The following is a 16,614-nucleotide window of genomic DNA, read 5'->3' as shown; positions in this document are numbered from 1 at the left end:
ATGATGTGGGAAGGGCTTCTGTTCTTAACCTAAGTATGAAGTGTTGGAGACATCCAGCTGGAAATGCCATGTAGCTGATTAGATATATGTACCTGGAGTTTAGGAGATAAGCCAGGGCTAGGGATAGACTTGGAGATAAAAAGGAGACAGTCTTTAAAGCCATGGGTCTGGATGGGATCACCTGCACCAAAATCTCACAAATCACCGCTAAAGAACTGACTCGTATAACCAAATACCACCTGTTCCCCAATAACCCACGGAAATAAAAAAATTTAAAAATTAAAAAAGTTTCACAGAAGCAGGAAAAAATGAAAAGGGAGTACAACACAGGGCTCTGGGGCATACCAGCACTGAGGCAATGATTCTAAAACCTTAACGTCCCAGGAGTCATAGGTGAGCTTGTTAAATGAAGATTCTGATTCCGTAGGTCTGGGGTTGAGACTAAATCTAGGAAGCTCCCAGATGTGATCAATGTTGCTGGTTCCCCAGACTGTATTTGGAGTAGCAGGAACTTAGAGGTTAGATGAAGGATGAGATCAAGAGGGATAGGAAGAGGATAAGATGAAAATGAAGATAAAACAGTATTTCCGGAAGGCAGGAAGGTCGACTGAGTCAAATCCTGCTGGGAGGTTGAGAAGGTGAAGACAGATGGGTCCATTGGATTTGAAAGCACGGAGGTGACTGGTGAGGTTGAAGAGAGAAGTTTCCATGGAATGGTGTGGATGAAAGCCAGTGTTAAATCAGATAGCAAACAGAAGTAGCACTTCCTAGATGTTTTGCTGTAAGAAAGTAGAGAAACTGGTGATAACTAGAATGGCATTTGAGGAAACGGGAGGCGCTGAGTATGTTGGCATCTTAAAGGGAATCATTTGGTGAAGAGCAGCTGATGGCAGAGCAGAGACGGGAATGTCTGCAGGAGCAAAGCCCTTGAATAGGCAGCAGAGATGGGGTCCTGAGCGCCAGTGGAGTGATTGGCCCCTGAGGGAGCAGTGATGTTCCTTTAACTGTAGAAGGATAGAGCACCCAGAACACAGGGCTAGTTAGATAACTTTATATATTTGGTGGGGAAGGTGAGACTCATTTGTTTACTCAATGAATTATGAAGCAAAGCCATCAGCTGAGACAGGTAGGATGCTGAGGAGAGAGGAAAATATGTGAAATGATTCCCAGGCATTAGGAAATTGAAATGATCAGGAAGGCATAGTGTATTACAGGATTGTCCGATAGTGTTGAGACATTACTAGAAGATATTACGAGAAGACATTATTAGAAATGTGACGTTATTAGTGTGACACTACAAGTGGGACTTGCATTCTAGAAAGGTCTTCATCCTAGTAATGTCACACTTCTGGAGCAGGTGTGGGAAGAGTCAATTTTAGGTTTAGCCAAGCTTGGGGTTTAACCAGTTGAGCGATTGGCCTCTGAGGGAGCAGTGATGGTCCTTTGATTGTAAAAGGATAGAGCAGAAGACAGGGGTAGGGCACCCCTTGTGAATGTCAGCAAAGGAGGGATTATAATGACCCATGGAATCCTGAAGGTGGGATTCTGGAGCTGGCTCACTTCTGTGGATCAGGTTTTGGTATAGCCAGGAAATTGGGTGGCTAAGGTAGAGTAGAGTGAAAATGCTTGGAGGTGAGAATGTTATTAACAGGATGAGAGAAAAAAGATTTTGTACAGGTTATATAGAAGACTGCTGAAGCCCTGAAAATGACATCAGAAGCTGCGGTGAGCAAGAAGCTCTAGTCTCTCTGATGAATTAGGGGCAGGGAGAAGGTCAGTGGTTCCTAAGCGCGGCTGCAATTCAAAATAGTCAGAGGAGCCTTATAAAGGATTTAAGGTATCCGGGTTGGGGCCCAAACTTCAGAATTTTTAAAAAGCTTCCCCAATGCTTCTAATGCAACTGAGAGTCACAGCCGCTGCTGTGGATGACAGTGATGGGGTTGGGAAAGGAGGTGGATAGTACAGCCAGGTGGCAAGAATTTCAGCCTCTGGGCTTTTTAAAATAGGGATGAGGAGAGAAGGGTTGGACATAGTAAAGGGGGCCAGGAGGAATCTCCCCATTCTCCTGGCCATGGAGCTCCTGGAAGTTCACGCCAGGTGGCCCAAGTTCTTGGAATCTGAAATTCGAATACAATATCCCTGCAAGTTTGCTGTTAAAAGCAGGATCTGGGCTACAGAAGATGGTGACAGAGAAGGAGGCATCTGCCAGGAAACTGATCTGTAAGTGGATGAGTATATTCTAGCCACTCATTCACTGTGACCTCAAATAGGAAAGTTACAAAAAGTTCAATGACAGATTTGGGTAGAATCACACCATGATCCTACGTGGGGAAAACAACTGGGGGTGTGCTTTGGAAGAAAAAGCACTTTGCTATATAGGAAGTTTATTTTAGTTCAGTGTCTTTCAAAGTGGAGCTGCTGTTACAATGCTGATTTGAGGGACGCTGTGCTGGATTTACCAAACTGGTCTCTAGAGGGGTCATCCTGAGGGATTCTGCATTTTTGACTAGTACCCTGGGGTGATTCTTAGGTCTGAGAAAGGAGAAAGCAATGTTCTCATCTTGGTAGTGGATTAGAATCAGCTGGGGAAACTTAAACAGTGTTGGAGTTTGAGCACAGCTTCAGACCAATTAAATCAATTAAGAGGAAGCCTGAGTGTTGGCGTTTTAAGTCCCCTACATGGTTTAACGTGCATCTGAGATTTCACACTCATTGCCTACACTCTGATTTTTTTGAGAGATCCCAGTCCCTGGCTGGACAAGACAGGGGAGTATCCTATTTTTTTCTCAGGGGCTTTAAATGCCACATGTATGCCTTTAGCCAGACGTTGCTCCTCAACCACAGACTCACATAACCACCTGTTTACTCACCATTTTGTCTTGGATAGGAGACATCTCAAAGTTAACATGTCTGAAGAATAAATCTTGGTTTCTACCTCCCAAACATACATTCCCTCATCTCAGTTAGTGGCAGCTCCATTCCTCCAGTTGTTTGGGCCAAACTCTCTCCCATTCTGTGTCATTGGTAAGCTGTAGCTCTGAATTATTTATAGCTCTGAATTATATGCCCACTACTAATCACTTCTGTTGTGATTACCCTAGCCCAAGCCAGCATCGCCTGGTGACTGCACTATCGCCACAGCTGTCTTTCTAGTCTTCCTGCTTCTACCTCTGCCCATCTGCAGTCTGTTCTGCACATAGCAGCCAGAGTGATTCTTTAAAACAATTATTTTTATTGTGGTAAAACATATACAACATGAAATTTACCATTTTACAGTACACAATTCATTGGCATTAAGTACATTCACAATGCTGTACAACCACCACAACAAAACTTTCGTTGTAGAACTTTTTTTCATCATCCCAAATGGAGTAATCCTTTTAAATGTAAGTCACAGCTCGGCCTGCAAACCTCCAGTGGCTTCGCATCTTGCTCGGCAAGGGACAAAGTCCTGCTGTGGCTTACAGAACTTTTGGCGGTCCTCTCCGAACGCTGTCTTCACTCATTTCACTCAATCATTGGCTTCCTTGCTGTCCCTTTGACAAAGTGATCCTACTCCTGCTTCAGGGTCTCTGCATGTGTTTTTTCCTTTGCTGGAATGCTCTTTTCCCTGGATAGCCATTGTATGGCTTCAGATCTCTCCTCAGATACCACCTTATTAGAATGATAGCTAAGATAGCCCCATCCCCATTACTCACTGTATCCGTTTTGTTCTTCATGGCACAAATCACTACCCAACATAGACAAGTATGTTTTCCTCCACTCAAATGTAGGAGCATCATGGGAACAGGGACCACATCTGTTTTGATGGCTGTGGTATCCTCTAAAACAGTGCCTAGCCCAGAGTGGATATGCAATACATGTTTGCTGAATGAAGAAATATCTTGGCTCATCATAGGTATCCAAACATTAATTGATCCAAAATAAATGCATTGAAAACTTTGAAAACTAGTTTTATTGAGATACAATTAACACACTTTAATACTCACCGATGGACACTAATTTTCTGTTGTTAAGGCAGTCATCTGGAAGCACGTGTAAACTATTGATGTAAGCAGCCTGGAGGTACGCTTACTCTTTCCAGAATTCTACAGTTCACTGAAAAGATCATTGTTTGTTAGGACTTGGAACTAGGAGAGCCTTGAGACCTAACTTTGGATGTTCATGCATGTGTGCATTGCCTACAATCACAGGCATCTTTATTTCACAGCAACACCAGCACATTTTCTTAACATCTCACCTATGTTAAATGGGTAAGAGGTGGGAATGACATTCACATGCCTCTAAAAATGTATAGTGCCTTTCTAAAACACTGTATTTGGAGACTATAATTTTAATCAGGTTACATCTAAGTTACAGAGCACCTGTCTGGGTTGCATTATTCTGCAGGTGGATAAAAAGTATATGATGTTTTAGTGCTAGAAAGCAGTTAGATGCAAGGAGGAATCTTTCTTATCACAGAGGCATCTGTTAAATATCTACCCTTTCCTTTGGTAACTCTATTTCTCTGTATCCCTGGGGAAGGCAATTTACATTAATGCTTCAGTAACAGAGGCACAGAGCAATAGGCAACAAGATTTGACCGGTGGATCTAAAGTTATTGCTGGGCTCTGCTGGGGTGGTGCTGCATCCTACACAATTTTTTCCCATCACTTCAAGGAGGGGATGTGAAGAGATAGAGGAAAAGTAGAAGAAATCTTTCACATTAATACATCTCCTTTTAAAAATAAAATTGAGAAAAACAAAAAAAAAACCCCACTGCTTCCTGTGTTAATATCTTAGATTGCAATGCACTGTTGAAATCCTTTTTTTTTTTTTTTTTAAAAGACTAAACCATCACAGTGGTTCTCTGCTGGGTAAGAAGGCATGGTGGGAAATTCAGTTCATGACGAATCTGTTCTTTCTACTGTGCCTTCTAACAGAACTCTCTGAAAGTTGGCTGTCGTGGTTACCCACAGAAACCTTTATTTTATGAGGTATTTTTCAGAGAGATCATGATTCAGTTGTTACTACAAATCATAGCAAATCATCTTTCAGACAAGTTGAAAAAAATTAAACCATCAGAAAAATATGTATATAGCAGTTCAGAAAATTATTAAAATCTACTAGTAGTTATATCTGTGGTAACATAAAAAAAATCCTAGGTTAGGTTCTTTTCTGTAGGATACGCCTAGAATATTACTGCCAATGATTCAGTAGCCGTGTGCTAGTAAAACAAGTTATATTTGTTGGTCCAAATAAAATATGAATAGAAAGACAGCATAAACGAGATTGTTACGTGTTTCTCCCTGCGTTCCTGTTTTCCTAGTGTGGTAGGTAGCAGATAGGTGTTGGTGACAGAATTAAAACTTCTCCTACTTTTTCCTGCTCACTACAGAATCAATTTCCAATCTGAAGGATGACAACCTAATTATAGATTATGGGGAATTAGAGCTCTCACTTTTTTCTGATTTTTTTTTTCCCTTGGTTAGTTACAGAGAATTGATTGAAGCTCACAGTTTTGAAGCCAACTTCCCAAGAGATTATACTTACCTCCAGCTTCATAAGGGCCATGCGTGGCATGACCTACATGGGTGCCGTTCATAGCACACATGTGAGGAATGTCCCTTGGGGTTGTTACTTTGGCAATTCACATGCAAAACTTCATGTGTGCCCAGGTCAAACATTTTCATTAACCAGAAATAAAATCCATGGTCAACATGTATTTTGTCTTTTTTTTTTTTTTTTTTTTTAGTCTAAAGAAAGTTCTGAACAGAATATCAAGTAAGCTTACATCACAAAAAACTTTAAATGTATTTACAGAGTGAATAAGTTACATAGATAAACTCTGAATATGTTTCTGCTGTGCAGCAAGTTCACATGCACACATCGAACACTTGACAGCATTGTTTAAGGAGAGAACTTAAGAATGGCCCTTTACATATACATTACACATAAAATATGACATTTAAGAAACAAAGTAACAACTCATATTTTACCTTTATGATTCTACTTTCGGCTATCCAAACGGATATTAAAATATGCATGCCTGACTGGTGAGAAGACTTGAATTTACACTGTGAATAGTTTTTCTCTACAAAATGGCAAAGTTAATTAAAATTAACACTCATCCTTCTGCAGTATAAATATGCTCAGAAAAGCAACCTTCTAGTAAAAAGCAGCCAAGATCCTTAAAAAGAGTCTATCTGGACCATTTTTGGTGCAAAGAGATCCAGGGCCTTCAGAAACAGTAGCCTAGCAACGTAAGAAAGGTAGTTCATAGCAGCTCCTTTTAGATACAGTAATTCTATTCAAATTACAGTGTACATTACATTGCAGTCCATTTACAATTCCCTTTTCACATACACAGGCTGTCAGCTTTTGACCATCTTACAGTTTTCAGTGGCCAGCGTCATTCTGCCTGCCCCTTTCTCAGCCCACTAAAGAAAGGAAAAAGAAAACAAAACAAAGGAACAAGAAAGGGAGAGAATGTACATGTTTGAGAATATAAAATTTTTTGAGTGAAGAAAACATTGCACTTTTGCCAATCTAAAATTGTTTCTAGAAAGGAAGGTACTGTTCAGTGTAGTCAGCTTTGGTATGCAACGGAAGTCACTTCTTCAGTAGTCAGTTGCATATGCTCGGTCAAATGTCACCCATTTGTGCCACACAGCATGACGAGTGGAGTCTGTCCAGGATGTTCTAAGCTACCTTGGTTCTTATAGTATTGCTACACATTGGAAGTTCTGCCATCCTCTTTAGAAAAAGCCCTACAGGTAACAAGAGGGAGAACAGTCTGTCCAAGCCTTTTGAAGGCCGAGAAGACACTGAATGACGTCGCCCCAGCATGGCAGCACTGCCAGTTTGGAACCCAGTGGGGACAGGAGGCTCCTGTCAGAGACTAGTGCCGGAAACACTAGAGTCTGGAAGAAAAGTAGTGAGCACGCGGTAACTCTGGGCCCTGCGGATCATGTCCCGGATCTCCATGTTCAGCTCCATCAGCTTGGTGCAGATCTCCGTCAGGCTCTGGTTAGACCCCACCAGAGCGTAAGTACCCGTCTGTCCCAGAGTTTGGTGACGGAAATAAATATTCAGCAGTGTCTGGACCTCATCATCAGAACTGCTTCCAAAGATGTCATTGGGCCATAGACTTCTGCAGTCAAAAAGAACAGCACAGATTAGAGGCACTATTGGTCACAAAGTTGGGAGCTTATGAGTCTTCATTAATATAAGAATATTATTTTTTAAAAAAGGCTTTATTGAGATGGAATTCCCATATCAGGCAATTCACTCATCTAAAGTAAATGATTCAGTGGGTTATAGTGTATTCAGAGCTGTGGAAACCACACACCCTCTGAACAGAGACGGTTGGCTGCGGTGGCAGTGGTTTCCTTCATAATCAATTTTAGAATCTTGAGTATCTTGATAAAATATCAAAAATATAAAAATATCACAATGGAATCTGATATGCTTAAAACATTTACCTTATGTGCTATAGCATTCTGGTTTCAATGAATGTGAATACAATACTGTACCAGAATGTAGGGGCAAAACCAAAAAGGGTGTATTCAAATGTTAGTTTAAAATTATATGAAGGTACATTTTGAAGTGCTTCAGCATTTTGTCATTTTAGGGATGACAAATGGCCACAACCAACACCAACCCTTTCAACATGTAAGTTCTGAAAGCTGAGTGTTTCTGGCTGGGCAAGGGTAAAGATCTGAGAAGAGACCTGTAGAATACCCAGCCTTCCGCAGTGGGCTAGACTCCAGCCATCAGAGTAACAGCCCTGCCTGCAACCACCTCTAAAGAAACAGCAGAGTCACCTGCACTCCCTGATCTGCCGCAAAGCTTTGCCGAGTTCGTTGTTTTTCAGGCACTCCAGCATGGACTGGATGGCCGCTTCAGTGGACGTGAAGGTCGGCTCGGACCATGCACCCTCTGAATAGAGAGGGTCGGCTGCAATGGCGGCGGTGGCTTCCTTCAGGTGTTTCTTTAGGTCACTCAGTTCCCTGGACATATTCAGCAGCTGGTAAAAAAAAAAAAAAAATGTTTTTTAAACTGTATTTAGGTGCTGGGGGAATTTTACATCCCAAAAGGAAAAAAAAATTGATCATATAGGTCTGGTTAAGCATAAGCTTAATACCTTGGTAAATTCAAATAGGACAGATGACATTGTACTCCACGGTATGTGTAGGGGACTGTTGAGTTGTGTGCATTGAATATGTGTCAACCACTGAGATGCTCTCCTTATAGAAAAGATTAAGACTTCACTTAAAATGTTTTCTATTTATGTAGAAAGGGCATAAATACAGAGGGAAAGAGTACAAGAGATCAGGCTCAAGAGTGAGTAGATTTGGGTTCAAATACCAGCTCTGCAGGGTACTGTAGGAATATGGACAAGTTAATTGACTTTTCAGCACTTCAGTTTTCTCATGTGTGAGACTGAAGATAATGGCCATCCTAAAGCTTTAAAGGGTAAGTGGAAATAATGTATACCAAATGTTTAGTACAGTCCAGCAAATAAATGCTCAATAAATGTAATCATGACCATGGACTCTGTCCTAACAATAAGTTTTTCTCACTGTTGGTTCCATGCCATGGGAAAAAACTGAAGACACAATTTTGAGGATGAAGAATAATCTTAAACTAATGTTTGTATTAATGCTACAGAGGTAAAAGATATTTTCCCTTGGCCAGGCGTGGTGGCTCACGCCTGAAATAACAGCACTTTGGAAGACCAAGTCAGGCAGATCATGAGGTTAGGAGATCAAGACCATCTTGGCCAACACAGTGAAACCCTGTCTTTACCAAAAATACAGAAATTAACCAGGCGTGGTGGCACGCACCTGTAGTACCAGCTACTCTGGAGGCTGAGGCAGGAGAATCACTTGAACCTGGAGGTGGAGGTTGCAGTGAGCTGAGATGGCGCCACTGCACTCCAGCCTTGGAGACAGATCAAGACTCTGTCTCAAAAAAAAAAAAAAAAAAAAAAAAAAAAAAAAAAGAAAAGAAAAAGATACTTCCCCTCAAAGTTACTGAAACCAAAAAAACCAGAGTATTAAAATGTAAAGCATAAGAAAACCTGTGTCACTTCAGAGTGTCTCAAAATATACTACAGAAGACAGCTGTTGTGCAATTTGATCTCAAGAGCATTTAAAAAACTGGCATAAAATTAAAGGTTTTTTTTCCACTTCGTAATGCAAGTTGATGCCTGTTTACTTTGGAAAGTTATTTATTCAACACCTTTACTTTTCCTCTTCATTCGCAGCTCACTCATGGTACAAACTATAAAAAACTGAAGCCTTGAAGGACTATTTTTCTTCACACACATGCCTGTTAAATATACCTACTATAGAAGTAGGTTTAAAATTTACTGAAATAATCTTTTAAAACAAGATATTAGAGTATCTTAATTTTGTATGTGGTTTTAAATTTGAAAGCAAATTTTTCCTTAATTATTTTAAACCTAGGTAAGTTGTGTATATATACATTATTTAAAACTTATATAGTATTTAAACACTGTGTGTGCACTTACCTATATAAATACACACACTGGGTATACCTTGGAAATATTCAGTTCTAGACATCTGCAATAAAGTAAGTCATGCAAATTTTTTGATTTACCCGTACATATAAAATTATGTTTACACCCATATTGTAGTGTAAGCACACTAAGTCTAAAAAATGTACATACCTTAATTGAAAAACAGTTTAGTGCTAAAAACTGCTAACAATTATCTGTGTCTTCAGTGAGTAATAATCTTTTTGCTGGTAGGGGGTCTTGCCTTAATGTTAACAGCTGCTGACTGATCAGGCTGGTGTGGCTGAAGGTTGGGGTAATTGGGGCAATTTCTTAAAATAAGACAGCAATGAAGTTTGCTTTATTGATTGACTCCTCCTTTCATGAAATATTTCTCTGTAGCATGTGATAACATTTTATACACCATGGAACTTCTTTCAAAACTGCTGTCAATCATCTTAAACTCTGCTACTGCTCTATAAACTAAGTGTATATAATATTGTAAGTCTTTTGTCATTTTGACAGTGTTCTCAGCATGTTCACCAGGAGTAAATTTCACATAAAGAAACTTTATGTGGGCCAGGTGTGGAGGTTCATGCCTGCAATCCCAGCACTTTGGGAGGCTGAGGCAGGTGGATCACCTGAGGTTAGGAGTTTGAGACCAGCCTGGCCAACATGGTGAAACCCCGTCTCCACTAAAAACACAAAAATTAGCTGGGCATGGTGGTGCAGGCCTGTAATCCCAGCTACCTGGAAAACTGAGGCAGGAGAATCGCTTGAACCTGGGAGGCAGAGGTTGCAGCAAGCTGAGATTGTGCCACTGCACTCTAGCCTGGGTGACAGAGTGAGACTCCGTCTCAAAAACAATAACAACAAAAAATTTTATTTGTTCATCCTTAAGAAGCAATTCCTTATCCATTCAGGTTTCATAATGAGACTGCAGCAATTCAGTCACATCTTCAGGTTCTACTTCTAATTCTAGTTCTCTTGTTATTTTTACCGCATCTGCAGTTACCTCCCCTACTGAAGTCTTGAGCCTCTTAAAGTTGTCCATTGGGATCACCTTCTTTCAAACTCTTGTCAATGTTGATATTTTGACTTCCTTTCATTCACCGTGAATGTTCTTAATGGCATCAAGAATGGTGAATCCTGTCCGGGTAGCTCACAGCTGTAATCCCAGCACATTGTGGGGCTGAGGCTGGTGGATCACCTGAGGTCAGGAGTTTGAGACCAGCCTGACCAACATGGTGAAACCCCATCTCTACTAAAAATACAAAACTAGCCATGTGTGCCATGCCTTTAATCCCAGCTACTTGGGAGGCTGAGGCAGGAGAATTGCTTTAATCCAGGAGGAGGAGGTTGCAGTGAGCCGAGACTGCACCATTGCACTCCAGCCTGGGCAACAAGAACGAAACTCTATCTCAAAGAAAAAAAAAAAAGATTATCTTGACCATGTGGCAAATAAAAGAGAGAAGAGTTGATTCCTGTTATCTGACAACTTTTATAGAGGAAAACTATTTCTACTACTCCGTTGAAATAAGCATTTGAAAGTATAAAGTTGTATACTTTTTTCCTTTTTGCAAACTGAGTAATAAAAAAATGGTAAAATGGTTGTAATTCAGCTCTTGTGGCTCTTCCTCCTCTGCCCTTAGATGATGAGGTTTCCCGGGCTTCATCCTCACTTTTCTGCTATCACTGGGATGGGTTAATCGACTTCTAGTTGTTCATGACCAAATTTGTGCCTTTTGTCCAGATTTATCCCCTGACCTCACATCTAACCACCTGCAAGAAGTCAGTCACCGTTTAAGCCAGGTCCTGGTCCAGTATGCGGCCTCAGCCAGTGACTAGCCGGCAGGTTTGACTGCCTGGACACAGAATTGCCTCAGTCCTTCTTTTTATATCCCTGTCTCAGCTTTGGCGCCACTGCTCACCTGATTCATATAAGATGGAACCTGAGTGTCATCCTCTCAACTCTTCTCTCACCTTCATCCCCCCATCAGTTTCCATTATCTTTGGACCTGTGTCTCACATTTCCTTCCTCCTAGTGCTAGGTATGGAGATACCTAGTACTTCTGTCCCAGCTCAAATTCTCTCCTTCTGTTTGAACTATTTCAGCCGCCTCATCTCTGGTCTCATGTCTCTGGTCTAGCTGTCATCAGATCCACCGTCTGCGTAGCTGCCACAGAGATCCATCTGAAATACTCCTAGGCGCAGCATGTCTATGATCTCGCCTTTACCCCTCTCTCTTCTGCTTTAGCTTACAGCTCCTTTTTGGCGCACCTTCTATTCTAGCAATACTAAGTTGCTTGTAGTTCCTTTCTCTTTCCTCCTGTCAGGCTTATGGCCATGCTGTTTGTGCTTAGTGGAATGTTCCTCCCTCACTCCAACTCACTCTCTCAGAGTCCACTCAGGTGTGGTTTTCTCCAGCAGTATCTTCAGTTTCAACCTTTCTTGCCTCTAAGCAAATGAGGCGTTGGTCCTCTGTGCTTCTATAGTATCCGGTACACACCAACATTATTCCACTGATTATAGTACAGTAGTATTTCTTCATTTGTAGGAAAATTTTGACTCAACAGTACTATGTTTAAATTATTTTAAATATTAAAACATGCTGGCGCTAAGCAGGGCAGGGAAACTGAAGAGAACGTAACATAACATATAGACATTTCCCTCTTACCTCAAGATAAGGGCAAGTATGAAAAGCTAATGTAAAGAGGAAAACCCACACACATGGAAAAATTTTAAACAAGGATGCCCAGCCCCAGGGCCAGGATCAGGGAGAGGCAAGCAAGGCACCTAGGACAAAACCTGCAGGAAGGTTCTCTCCTACGTGTGTTCTTAAATTTTGAGGCACCTCACTTTCCACACCTACTCCTGACCCTGCTTTTAAAAATGAGAATAGAAATACATACCAGACACATTTATTTCAGACTTGTGCTTGAGCAACATAATTATGTGGGAATACAATCACTTGGGCAGTTATAAATGGGGTGGAGTGGAGAAGAACAAAAGAAATTTTCATGGCAGGATGTGGGGTTGGGACGCGTGTGGACTCACCTCTGGCATGGAGCTAACTTCATGCACCTGGCCGATGAGCTTACAGTAGGACTGAAAAAGCAGCAGCAGCTGGAAGTGTAACTTATATAACCTCTGACACAGCTCCAATTGCTAGAGAGAAATTGCATGGGAAGAAACAGTTATTAAGGATCATTCATATGTAACTAGTGAAATCTCAATGGAGACAAACTTTTTTTTTTTAAGAAAACATAACCAGCTGTTATTTCAAATAAAACAGAAAAAAAAAGTCATTAAATATCAGTAAAAAATCCACAGTATAATTTTGATTTTAGTCTGTGTAATGGATCACTAATTAGTAACACCTATAAAGGGACGGAGTGAACAGCCAAATTTCTATTAAATTTACCAATTAAACACCTACCAATTATAGCTGAGTGGTTGTGTTCACTTTTATAAGCTATAAATGATTATTTTTTAAATTCTCCTTTTATTTAGAGTATATTTGAAAGGCAGAATATCAAGCAGTTCTAGGTGTTGAACTTATAAATTCTGTAGACGCCTGGGCCTGGAGTCTGCAGTCACATGGCCTCCAGAGTCCTGTATCAGGCTTACTGATGATGCGTCTACTCTGTGCTCAATAAGTACTTGCTGAATTAAAGAAAGATAAAAAGGGACCAAAAGTGCTTAGAAAGGAGAAATTATGAACACATTCAAGAATTTCTGTGGAAAGGACATCAAAAAGTAATCATATAAAATGGCCCTTGAGCCACACAGATACCTTTGGAATTTAAAATGTTTCAGGGGTACATTTGAACCTCTGTGCCCTGTAATGTGTTCATTATACTGCTTATATATACTATGAGGGAAAAATAATTTCAGTGCCAGTGATCAGACTAGTTTTTGAGCTGTACCCTCGAAACTTTGCCTATTTTATTCCAAGAATGAGTTTGCTCCCAGGTAGTGGATGGGATTCTGTGAAAGGAAAAGGAGCAGCCTTCACTCAGTAGAATTTCATGGCCAGCAGTCACCAGTGAAATTGAGTTAAATATGTGGTTTAAACTAAATGCTTCCCTGTTCAGTTTTCAAATGGGGCAGGATAAAGAGGGCCTTTCTTTTACCAAGGACTACAAAGAATGCAGCTCAGAATTGAGAGCTTCTGAGGTGACTTAAACCTGTTCTCCCAAGTCAGTTTAAGGAGAGAAATCACAGGAATTTAGGTTTTAGGAAGAATATTCTATTGATATTATTAACAGACTTTTGATCCTAAAGTTACTAAAATTTATGCTAAGACTATGCTAAATGGTTTCCTTTCTCTTCTCAGCCCTTCCTTGCTCTTTAGGGGAAAACCAATTCTGCCTAAATTTATTTGATCTCTCAACACAGTAACCAGCCTAAGATTAAAGAATCAGCTACACTGACTAATTAATCAAACCGGATGTTTGGTTGTTTTAGTAAAACATTGTATTTTATGGTCCTTAAACTTTAAAAATCTGGTATGAAAGATAACTGCTAGAGATTTGCAAATAAATAAAAAAGTATTGCTTAAAAACAACATTACCTTCACAATTCAGGGTGAAACCTGGCTATGAAAACCCTGACCTTCCTAAGTGCCAAATCATGATAGTTGTTACACAAAATATTTAGCTGATAGCATGTGATTTCATAGCAATGTAAGTTTCTACTTTGGGGCAAAAGCAGCCCAGAACACTACTAATAAACTGCCATGTCTTAATCTACCAAATAAAATAAATTAAAATGAGAAAGGGAAAACATGCTAAGAGATATAACAGTAATGGTAAAAAATGAGGTTTGTTATGGGTCCATGCCTAAATGGACAAAGAGTATGAAAGAAAGTTAACTTACTGCAAGAGATTCCATTTGCTACACAGCAAGCATGGCACAGGAAACAAAGGAAAGGAAAGAAAGTACAGGGTCAGTGTCTGCATGCGACAGAAAGCACGGCCCTTTTCCAAGAGCAGAGCCGTCAGCAGTATTAGCAATGCTCACCCAAACTTGATAAATGCTTGCAAATGTTGTACCCACTCAACATGCATAGCATTCCAGTTAAAAACAAGCTCTAATAGGGAACATATCATTGAAAAAACATAACGTTTACGTTTTTAGGTTCTCTGATTAGTCAGTTTAGATTTTGTCAGTCAGTTTTAGAGACCAAAAGTCCAAACTTTTATTGCTTGAAGATTTTAGTGTATAAATGTGCATAATATGTGAACACAGTAAAACTGAGAGCCAGCTTAGTCTTTTGAAGAATTATAGCCCCAAACAAATTATACTATTGCTTTATATTAATTAAGGCAGAGTCTTTAATATGTTCAGTTTCAGACCTACTAAACTATGACCCTCTAATTAACATTGAACATAATGAACAATCTACATGGTATTTTCCTTAGTTGGATTCTCTTGCACATTGAGAATATTTTATAGAAAAATTATAGGACTGCTATACTTTTTAATTTCAAAGGACTAAACGTTGTGTATCTCAAACAAGTGTGAGATGAGGTAATTTTCTTGCATTTTACTTTTTATAATGTTTTTTTCTCCGATAGACAATTTCTAAAAGTAATCTACAACTAATGGTTAGTCTAAAATAATGTAAATTTGCAACTAGGCCATGTTCAATAGCAGCTACCATTTTTTGATGTCACCATATCATGGAATTGGTTTATAGAAAGTTTGGGTATGTGGAAAGAAATAAGCAAAACTTGACAGAATGTGCTTTTTTAAGGAATCAAACTGACCATTCCTAATTATGCATCAACATATCTAGTTCAGAATTTTCAAAATACTTAAGGACCTAACAGTTTCTAATCCAATAACACCCCCTTATTTTAAAGCTCTTTCAAACAATCTTTGGGTTATCAGTTAAATGTATGGTACTTGAAAATAAGCTACAGTGCATAAGAACAAATGAAATCATCAACTTATTATTTATTAGCATCTACAAATATAATTAAAGGACTGCCACCACCACCAAGCCCCACCCTATCCTCCAAGGGTCTATTCTTCCCCTACTTATCATGTGGGGTTGGCACATTAATTACTAAGTAGTTTTTTGGACCCTGGCCATATATTTCTTTCAAAGTTTGGAAGATAAGAACCTTTCAAGCCTGTGATGTGGAGACTACAGAGCTTCAGGTATTTACTATTCTCAAGAAAACTTTATGTCTAGAGGTTTCTAAAACCAAACTTTCTGTTCTGAAATACAGTATCATATAAGGTAGTCACACAGGGCCAGTCTTAAGTCTATATAGATGGAGAATTTCCAGTGCAAAGACTTTTGGGGCAACAACAAATATGATTGAAACGTTTAGTATGCAGTTTGGGAAGTAAACATTTGCTACTATGGGATTTACCTGTCAGAAGTGTGGAATGAAGCAAGTGCTGAGAATAAATTACATGGTCTTGTGTGAAGAAAACGGCTTTTTATTGTTTTCCGAAACAAGGTTATATCCAAGGAGATCATCAAATCAGTTTAAGTAAACTCTTTTCTGTTCAATGAAGGCAGAGGAAACTTTTCGACTCCAGCTTGGTGCTAAGGAATTTCGTTGTCCATGAATTCCTCCCACTCAGCTCTCAGGGCACAAAACAGTGTTTTTCTTGGGAGATGGCCAACTGTGATGAATACCAGTTCTCAGGATTCTTCCTAAACTTTCCTTTTTAGGTAGACTAGTTCAGGCTTCTTTGATATTTATTATCTCAGAATCTTTTCATAGGCCACAGGCTTGGACCTAGTTTTCATTTAGGGTTCCAAAAAGATAGTGAAAAATGCCTTTCTATGGGGCCGTTTTATGGAAAATATTACAATTCCCCTTGTCCCACCCTCCCGTGCTCATGTTTTTCTGTATCCACGATCTAAAAATAATCCCTTGAGAAGTCCTAATAAACTTATCTGTATTTTGGTGACTTTAGGTTCTTTTGAACATGTTGTGGGAATGTCCCTGTTTTATTTAGTCACAGGATTTTCTTCAAGCCCCCTTCCTGCTCTCCTGATTTGGCTTGATTTACACAATTGGATTTAGAGGTCTGTTTTCTCAGAATGAGGAAAAAAAACATCCAGAAGCCAAGATATTAAGAAC

At 39.7% G+C, this 16,614-nt stretch overlaps 1 protein-coding gene across 12 annotated transcripts in view; it reads right to left on the bottom strand.

Annotated features, from left to right (window-relative positions):
* Positions 1 to 4,824: 4,824 nt before the first annotated feature.
* FRY (FRY microtubule binding protein) overlaps positions 4,825 to 16,614 on the bottom strand; it is a 469,586-nt gene continuing 457,796 nt past the window's right edge. For 7 of the 12 annotated variants that reach the window (XM_032294839.1, XM_032294838.1, XM_032294831.1 and 4 more), the window contains 4 exons: positions 14,384 to 14,401; positions 12,560 to 12,670; positions 7,806 to 8,008; positions 4,825 to 7,132 (listed from right to left, as the gene is read on the bottom strand). In XM_032294839.1, the coding sequence (XP_032150730.1) occupies positions 6,874 to 7,132; positions 7,806 to 8,008; positions 12,560 to 12,670; positions 14,384 to 14,401 (591 nt within the window). In that variant the 3' untranslated portion in view covers positions 4,825 to 6,873. The remainder of the gene's footprint in view (positions 7,133 to 7,805; positions 8,009 to 12,559; positions 12,671 to 14,383; positions 14,402 to 16,614) is intronic. The other 5 variants (XM_032294834.1, XM_032294840.1, XM_032294833.1 and 2 more) reach the window with 3 other exon arrangements.

The sequence above is a fragment of the Sapajus apella genome, unplaced genomic scaffold (genome assembly GCF_009761245.1).
Source record: "Sapajus apella isolate SASKATOON/1434 unplaced genomic scaffold, GSC_monkey_1.0 scaffold32, whole genome shotgun sequence".
Taxonomy (NCBI): domain Eukaryota; kingdom Metazoa; phylum Chordata; class Mammalia; order Primates; family Cebidae; genus Sapajus; species Sapajus apella.
Note: the sequence above shows the minus strand (reverse complement) of the source record. Positions and strands in the feature narration are given on the sequence as shown.